The 9683-nt window shown below is 35.4% G+C and overlaps 1 protein-coding gene across 1 annotated transcript; it reads right to left on the reverse strand.

The window, feature by feature from the left end:
* On the reverse strand, positions 1013–4576 carry LOC107643623 (haloacid dehalogenase-like hydrolase domain-containing protein 3). Its single transcript, XM_016347319.2, has 8 exons — positions 4185–4576; positions 3898–3980; positions 2969–3052; positions 2532–2607; positions 2372–2444; positions 2111–2184; positions 1554–1647; positions 1013–1316 (listed from the first exon to the last, which is right to left on the reverse strand). Exons 1-8 carry the CDS (start codon positions 4435–4437, stop codon positions 1253–1255), a joined length of 801 nt encoding a protein of 266 aa, XP_016202805.1. The 5' UTR covers positions 4438–4576; the 3' UTR covers positions 1013–1252.

The following is a 9683-nucleotide window of genomic DNA, read 5'->3' on the forward strand; positions in this document are numbered from 1 at the left end:
AGTAGCCTCAAGGTTCTAAATTTGGACAAATACAGCAATCCAAAACCATCAACAATAAATGTCGTGTTCAAAAAAGTTTTTAATAATATTTAGATAAAAAATAGTATTTTCATTTTAATAACATGCTATCATTACACTTTTGTACAAATATTTACTATAGATATAACTAAGTTTTATCTATAACTCTACTTTTAAACTTGAAATGAAATATGTAACAGGGAGCACAACATTATATGCCAATTGTTTTTTTAATGAGGTTAGTAAAATCTTAGGTTGTCGATAAATTTTCATTAGTCTTTTGATATAAAGTTTTGATATAAAGTTTGGTGTAAAACTGACATGCTACTATTCCAATTATATATTTTCTTAATTTTTCAAGTCTTTTTCTTTATTGTTCAAGAATATTATAAATTTTAAATTGTTCCATTTGTATTTTACTTTGAATAAAGATAAAACAGTATATTCAATACGTTTATTATATAATAACGATGATAGTGTTATACAAAATTCAAAAAATTTATGATTATAAAATATTATTTTCGATTTAATATGTTAAATTAAAATGTAAGTTCGTGCCATGCACGAGTTTAACACTAGTAGCATTATTGTTTTAATATCAGCTTCGTTTGATCCAAGTAGTCGAATTTTACCCCCATTCTATCCAAGGTAAAATCTCTTTTCCTCTTGAGTTACTACAGTTTATAACAACCGTGATGGATACCTGATGCATCAGTAGCGTGCCCGACTGCCCGGCCAATCGCTGAAATGGGACCTTGAACTTGTGGATAAACACAGTGATGGAAAATTCAAAGTCCGACACATCAGCGATAAGCGATTGGTGGCTGGGATAGTCGGAAGGATACCATGATGGTTATTTTTTATATTTTTTCAACATGACACCTTATGTTAAAAAAGTTTCGTAGCTAAATGCATATCATGCCAAACCTATTCAAAAGTTTTTGAAGAGATCAAAAATCCATCTTCCTTTGAATATTTTAAGGGATACCAAACATAGCCTAAGCGGGAAAAATTAGTTACAGCAATTTCTATTCGAATTTCAGCTGAAACCATGTTTATATCACATCAACGTCTCTGCTAATATGTATGGAAAATCAGGACAACAACATTATTCAATCACAAAAGCACGCAAATGAGAAATTGGTGCTACAAATCACATGTATGATTCAGATGAAGGGAGGAAAAAGGAAGAAACACAACAAAAAAAACTTCACGGTTTCCATCAACAGGGCTATCAGTTTGAATCGAGTATCCGGATTTTTATCTCATAGAATGACTTCACATCAACCCCCCACAACCTGTTTCAAGAAATTAGCTTAAACCTGACATTTAAAAGAAAAAGCAACAACTCGGTTCACAAGCATCTCCCATTCTCCCGTTTAGGGTTAATGAATAAAATTAAAAACTTAAAATCAATTAATATTCCAGGAAAAGCGGGTAAACAGAATTATATGGAATGATCAGCATGATCAACACGTGTGTCATTATAAATTAAGACATGAACAGTTGAGATAAGGAGCTATGAAAGCTCTTACCAGCAATCTATCCCCAGAGCATTTGCCCCATGTTTATCAGCCTTTTCATCATCGCCAATGTGTAAGGCTTTGTTAGCTTCTACATTTATTTGATCTAAGAAACCAAAATGTGGAACTCAATAAACTTGAAGCATTAATGGAACCACAAAGGTGAACATAACAGGAAAGTAACAAATCCTATTTTTTTCTAATCTTTGTTTAGAACTGAATAAGACAAAAACAAATGAGTTAAAGGTTGTTGCCAAAAACAGTTAATTTCTCACACGATCCACTGAGAAGGATAAGGTATCACTGTTGTTGAACTTACAATTGTTATACCAAGAAGTCACGAAGTATCGATTCACAGAATATCTAATTATAAATTATTAAAACACGCTGGTAGCCTTAGAAATTGAAGAGTAGAAAGAAGCAAAAGAAATTCCTGCGGGAAGAAAACATTTTCATTTATTAAGTCAAGGAAAATGTGACAAATATTAACCATTTCTCTCTCATTGTTCATCTAGAAAGCTGAAAGCTGATTACAAACATGCTAAGCTTCATAAAGACAGCATATATACCTAGAGCAGCTTGAAATATTCTCGGGTCTGGTTTTTCATATCCAACCTCAGAGGATATAATGACAGCATCAAACCTAATGTAAAACCGGAACATAATCAATCAGACATTATGAAAGGTGTACACAGACACTGTAACATTTGAGCAAATTAAGAGAGGTTCAACAAGCAAGTTCGCATAAACATTAATGGAAAGATTTCAATAAATCCCTAAAATATGCATGAGTAAAGTAAAAGCATACTGAAGGGACTACAGAAGCTCACAGATTCAAAACATTAAGATCCTTCAATAGTTTCCTTAAGCGGGAATCAAAGTTGGATACAACAGCCATCTTAACTGTGCCAGTGTTTATCATGTTAGGAGGGACAAACTCAAAAGAAAACAATGGTTAAGGAGGAAAAAGATATATTTGACTCGTGAGACCTCCGGCATCCTTGAGAAGAGTAATTGTTTCATAAGCTCCATCTGGAAGATGCCACACATCTCCATTTGCATAATACTGACATGAATAACACTAAGTTCAGAAACAAGCATCTCTCATATTGTGTATTTAAAAATTGAAGGCAAGTGTCAGGTACTTTTAAAATCTCCTGCTAATTTATTTTTCCTGGGTAAGTATGCAATAATATATAGATAAATTGAAACAACAGATGAATTCTGAGGAATGAACAAGAAGGAAGATCAGAAGATGAACAATTAAAAAGGGTAGATATTATCGAAGTCATCATTCAAGGTTTTGAATCTTTTGATAGGTAAGAACTGAATTTTCCAAAACGGTTGTGCAATCCACAGATAAATTAACTTAATTCGGAGAATCATCATAAATTGGGACTAAACAGTCTCCTACGCAGAATGGTCACCTTGTAAACTTCCTCAAAATAATCTTCATCACTGCAACCAGTGGCTTCAGAAACTACAAGTTTCCAAAATGGCCTCCCATCTCCCTGTTTAAAATACAAGTATAAAATATAAGAGAGTGTGTAGTAATGATATGACTGTATAAACATTTTTTTCTGGAAAGCCTTGAAAAAACAAAACCTGAAATTACTTGTCAATTGTACCATGAACAAAATTGGCTCAAAGAAAATTCTGAACAAATGGGTTGCAGAGCAAGGAAGAAGACACTTTGATAAATAACATTATTTTCTTTAATGAGACACAAAATTTCCACCAAATATTCACTTGATTCCTCACCATGCACTCACTCAGTCACTCCCTAAGCAATCTCTGTTTATCTCACTAGGCTCTCTTATTGTTATCTCTTTTGTCGTTTTAGGTATGGAAAACACTAGTAGTTTCTAAATCTTCTCCAACCTAGAACATGTCAGTCATTGATTCCAGGGTCACTTCTGGAATTTGGGCTGACTTTTCATTGGTTGATTTGCAAACCAAAATAGCTAAGCTCCAGTGCAGTAATCTGACTAAAACAAGACTAATTTTGCACATGGAAACTACTAATATCATATTAACATATAAATGTTTTCTTTGCAGATGAAACCATGCTAGTGAAATCACTACAGCTTTCCAGAAACACATTCATAAAACATGTTTTCTCTACATCCCCTATACATAATGACTTTTAATTATGCTTTATTTTCTATGCCTTGTCGGTATAAAAAAGTTCTACCCGGACATTTAATTCAGTTCAGCAACACTGGTTTTCATATCTATTACTTGAAAACTTTTTAGTTCGTCAATTACATTCGAAATTCATCAAAACTTAAAAGAGAAATCCTGCAAAGCATTTACAAGATAAATTAATAAATTTCATCACAGACGAAGAACGGACCTGGTAACGTAGCTTTTCAGGCCACGGAGCAGAAAACGCCCTCTTAAATCCTTGCTTTATCTGAGCTGGAGTCAAATTCAAACCTAAAGATAGACATAGAGAAGCACGTTTCATCCAGAAATCAAAACACTAACATTCAAATGCATTCTCATTCAATCACGTATGGTCTGGTCACAATTAATTGCAAATGCTTGGCTGAAACCTAGGATTTTTATGTCAATTGAATTGTTAAGGCTTGCATTTCTTTGTTACAAATTTTGGCTTTACAGAAGGAAAAGAATACCAACCATATTTGGTTCCGATAGATGCATAGGTTTGTTCAACGGGGTTTTGTAATTGCAAAAGCGTGCCGCCAGCATCCAACAGCAATGCTTCATAACTTGATGATCCGGCTCTGGCATTGTTGATTGGCGCGGATGAGGAGAATCGAAGAGAAGTGTTACGCATGGAATTGAAGATAGCGTTGCGGTAAAGGTGAGAGTGAGAATGAGAGAGAGAGCATCTCGTTAAAGTTAAGGCACTGCTAGTAGTGGCTCCCATCGTCAAGTACTAGGAGACCTTTGCAGCTCCTTTTGGGGATAATTTCTCCAAAACTTTAGCATGGAACTGACACAATTTTGGACTAATTTAACATACAATAGACGGGCAGAATTTTGCTTTAGCTTAGCTTCTTGAAACTAGGGGTGGCAATATGTACCCTATCTGCGAGTACTTAATCCGACTCCATTCGATCAGGTAGAGTTGTTACCTCGATTTGCAGCGGGTAGGGTAGGATGCGGGTTGGGTAGGATGCGAGTAGGGTAGGATTCTCGTGCGGGTTGGGTAGGATGCGGGTTGAGTCTCAACCCTATCCGATTAATCCGCACTCTATATATGTTTATGTTATATACTTATATAAAAATATGTTTTAGGTGGATGTTGAATCAAAGGCCTCTCACTAAATGCAAAAAATCCTTAACCATTAAAACAAAATCATTAATTGATAATTTAATATTTTTTTATATAAAAATCAGTTCTATTTTAAATTATTATCAAGTTATATAATAATATTGTATATTTTTTGTAACCCGCGGGTAGGGTCGTGTACCGCGGGTTAAGAGCGGGTAGGGTTAGGGTTGGGATATTCTCAATCCGCAAATAAGGTAGGGTTGAGTTTATATAAAAATCACAACCCGCGGGTAGAGTTAGGGTTGGATCCAAAGTCTACCCTACCCTACCCATTGCCACCCTTAATTGCTATAGTGTTGGACTCTTTGGTTAAGAGAAATATTTTTAGAAACCATCAAATTTATTATTTTTAATTGTTATTATTTAAAAATATGAGATAAAATATATATTATTAAATTATTAATTTAAAAAAGTTAAATTAAAATATTAAATTAATAATTAAGTAAAAAAATTTTCATATTTCTCAACTTTTTAATTAGTGATTGTTATGCATGCTAAGTTGATATTATATATTTTTAGAAAACTTTTACATATATCAATTACTTTTTTAGTATAGCAATATAGCAGGTACGGTCAGATTGGCAGTCAAGTCTTCGTCATGAGATATTCTTCACATCCAAGCAATTTTAACATTCAAGTTCATTCAAGTGATTTTAGGTCACGCGCTTTTCTCACTTTCTTCTTCCCTCACGCTTCTTCTCTTCTCCCCGACATTTCTTCTTCTTCTTCTTCTTCTTCTTCTTCTTCTTCTCAAGCTCGTTTACGCACGGAACGTGTTCTTCTTCTTCTTCGCCTTCCTCCTCCTCCTCCTCCTCATTCTCCTTCTTCTTTTTCGCATTCCTTCTTCTTCATGTGTTTTCTCCTTATCGTCATTCTTTTGTTATTGTTGTTGCTGTATTTTTTTGTCTTTTCCTCCTTCTCTCTCTGGTGAAGAAGTAGTAGAAGGTGAGGAGGAAGAGTTTTGAATTGTGCAGAACAGAAATGAACCGAAATGACCAACACCACTGAACCAAATACCAATCATGTGCTGAATAAAACGTGATAACCATTCAATCAGCAAGAAAAATATTTCTGCATACACAAGGACTCAACTGAAAACACTAACAATCAAGTGAATCAAAATGAGCAACTCCACTGAACCAACACTATTGATGTTCTGAATAAAACGTGATAAATATTTAATCATCAAGAAAAAATATTTCTACATGCACAAGGACTCAACTAAACACACTAACAATCAAGTGAATCAAAATGAGTAATTCTACTGAACTAAGCAACATTCATGTGCTGAATAAAACGTCATAAACATTAAATCATCAAGAATAGCATTTTTCCATGCAAAAGAAGTTAACTGAACACATAACAATCAGGTGAACCGAAATGACCAACATCACTGAACCGAACACCAATCATTTGCTGAATAAAATGTGATAAACATTTAATGAGCAAGAAAAATATTTCTGCATGCACAAGGACTCAACTGAACACACTACCAATCAAGTGAATCAAAATGAGCAACTCCACTGAACCAAAAAAATATTTATGTGCTGAATAAAACGTCATAAATATGAAATCATCAAGAATAGCATTTTTTCATGTAAAAGAAGTCAACTGAACACATAACAATCAGGTGAACCAAAATGACCAACACTACTGAACCGAACACCAATCATGTGCTGAATAAAACGTGATAAACATTCAATCAATAAGAAAAATATTTCTGCATGCACAAGGACTCAACTGAACACATTAACAATCAAGTGAATCAAAATGAGTAAATCCACTTAACAATGCAAAATGTTGGTGTTGTTGGTGATGACTATAACGAAAGAAGAATCTGTGCGTGTGCGAATTTGAAAGAAGAAGGAGGAGGAGGAAGAGAAGAAGGAGGAAATGGAAAAGGAGAAGACAAAGACGAAGACGAAGAGTTGCGTTATGAAACACACGTGTGATCATGCTCCTTTGATGAGAGTAGTTTTGTTGGTGTTGGGTCTACTTGGATGAGCTTGGATAAAAAAAATATTTGGATGTATAGCAAGTCTCCTTTGTCATATAGTGATAAAAAAAAAACCTAAAATATTCTTAGTTATATAGTAAAATCACGGAAATGGCAGATCGGCTATGTGCTTCATGGTTGAAGCTAATAAGAAACTAGCATGAGAACGTATGGTTTCAACGGTTGGAAGCTGATGGGCCGTTTGTCTACCAGTCCAAAATGGTGAGCATTGTAAACGGACTTGGATCACTAAATAATAATGGGACTGTGGTGGAAATTTTATTTTTCGTTAATGGAAATACTGTATATAACATAGTTAGGAAAAATGGTGACTGGTCGTTTAAAGAATTCGGACCTAGTAATGAAAATTTTTTTTTTGTTTGTAAAAATCTTCAACAGCGTCGTTTCCAGGTAAAACACCCCCTACAAAAAAAAAAACAAAAAAACAAAAAACCAGCCTGCCGTCACCACCATGATGCCCTAATCTAATGGTGATCAATCACCCCCAAACCAAACACAGTCTCTCGTCTATTTCTCGTGACTTTTTCTGTGAAGCACAATTTCAGTCGGTGTCACCTCATTCACTGTGGCCGTTGTAACCCATATGTGTGGTCTCAGTGTCGCGGTCTTGCAACTGGTTGTGTTTGTCGCGCTCTGTGTCGCCAACGTATCGCACGTAGCATCGCCCCTTCCCCATGGTCGTCCTAGCCGGCGGCAGATGAAGCAGCTCTCGGAGTTGGTCGTCATTGCCGCTCTTTGTGTTGTTGTCGTTCGCACTCACACGCACACCTTCCATGTGGTCCTCCTCGCCGGCAGCTGAGGTAGCAGGTCCCAGTGCCGGTCGTCGTTCTCGTCTTCCTGATTGGAGCCTTACTTTAACAACCTAGTTTTTGAGTACGCGATATCTTTTCTAAAGACACGAAATTCTCCGAAAGATCAGTGAAGAGAACACCTCTGCTATATCATCAAGCATCTCAATCTACATTTTCATTATGTCATCTTTAAGCTAGAACCTTTTTTGAGGCAAGCTCGACAACGCAGTTGCGAAGAACCTAATTTTTGAACCGTATCGGTTCAGAGCTTTTTATTCTGGCTTTTGTAAATAATCTCAGTTTGATGAACTGTACTCAATTCATGAAAGAAGAAAGATAATAATATAATATTATCATTATATTAGTATTATATTTGCTTGAATAATATTATAATATTAACTGACTTGTTTTAGTTAAAAACAGGATATCGGTTTGACCGAGTTTGCAGTCTACTGGTGCAGATTAACACCAGCACTCTCTGATGACTGTAGCGATGCTAATGCCTCATCATACATATTCTATTCTCATATTAAATATGTTATTAGTGTCATTTATACTAGTAGCTCAGAAAAGTATTTTTATATGTGTTTTTACGTGCGTTCCGATACATCTAGTTTTAGTAGTTATACACCATAGATATTTTAATATTATTTTAAACCACCTCCAAACCAACCGATCATAGCCCTCCACTACCACCCCAAGACACCCAAGGCTGGCTCATTTGCTCCTTGTGGCCGAAAATAGCAAGAAAGGAAAAAAGAGAAAAGTTATTAGTTCCAAATCTTCAAAACTTTATTTCTTCTGAACTAAAACTCAAATCAAAATTCTAATTACACCAAAAGGACTCTCTCTTCTTTCTCTTCACAATCATATGACTAATCAAGGCTAGAAGCAAGGTGAGTTGGTTGTTCCTTCTCTCTTTTGCTTCGATTCCAAGGAAAACATGCATGAACATGTATTTTCTTGATGTTCTTCCTTAGGAATCATGCTTAGCTTGACTTGAGGGAGAAGAAACTTTAATTTCCAGTAAGGGTAAGGTGAGAAATCTCATCCTAACACTCATATGATGGTTCGGTCAGTTAAGGATTTTTGTATTTTAAGTTATTCTTGATGTGATTTAGGAGGAAAAATGCTTAAAGAACACCTAGAAGCATAACTGAATTTGAGGAAGCAAATCAAGGTAGGGTTTGGTGAAATTAATCTTGATTAATTGTGTTTGAGTTGTGCGAATGTTGTATGATTTGACTGTGTTGAAAATTGGTTGCATATATGATTGATTCTTAGTGAAAATTTGGTGAAATTTTGATAAATTTTGGTGAAGACACATGAGCTCATGAGCTTGTACTAAGGCTAGACATGCATCATTCTTGTTTGCACATCATTCTTTGTTGCACTTTTTGTGTGTGCGCACCTTATTTCCTATATTCATCTGAATATATTCCATTTCTATGTTTTCTTCTATTTTCTCTATCTTCTATTTTTTCTACTTTTCTATTATCTGCTTTCTTACTTTCTTCTATTTTCTATAAAGTACCTTCTTGTATGAAAAATACGACAGAGCCGATTAACATGACTAATTAACCCAACTCTATTAAGAACTTTCCAGTTTTTACCCATTCTCTTCCTTCCCCTCCAAATGGAAATGGGCGTGATATTTTATGAGTTCAAGGACCCTTACATCTACAAGGATCCAGTGCACCACAGTTACTTCATTATGGGAGTGTAGCCTCGTATTAGATGTTATGCGTTACAAAATTGTCCCTTCCAACATCCTCTGAGTATCCCGCTTTTTAATCCCAACGCTTCTTATAATTTTCCTCTATCTTGGCTGCATGAAGACGCACCTAAACATCCTTTCCCTGATGGTCATGAACACACTATTCCAGCTCAACCTCTGAATCAGGTGGCATCTGAGCTATCATTCTCGATTCCTGACTTTCTGCAAGACAATAAGTCGACACTACAGGATGATAGAGTAGCCCCTATACACGCGAACAGACCTGTGCTCGCGAACGGGTTCGTACATAGTG

Source organism: Arachis ipaensis, chromosome B05 (assembly GCF_000816755.2).
Source record: "Arachis ipaensis cultivar K30076 chromosome B05, Araip1.1, whole genome shotgun sequence".
In the NCBI taxonomy this organism is placed as follows: Eukaryota; Viridiplantae; Streptophyta; class Magnoliopsida; order Fabales; family Fabaceae; genus Arachis; species Arachis ipaensis.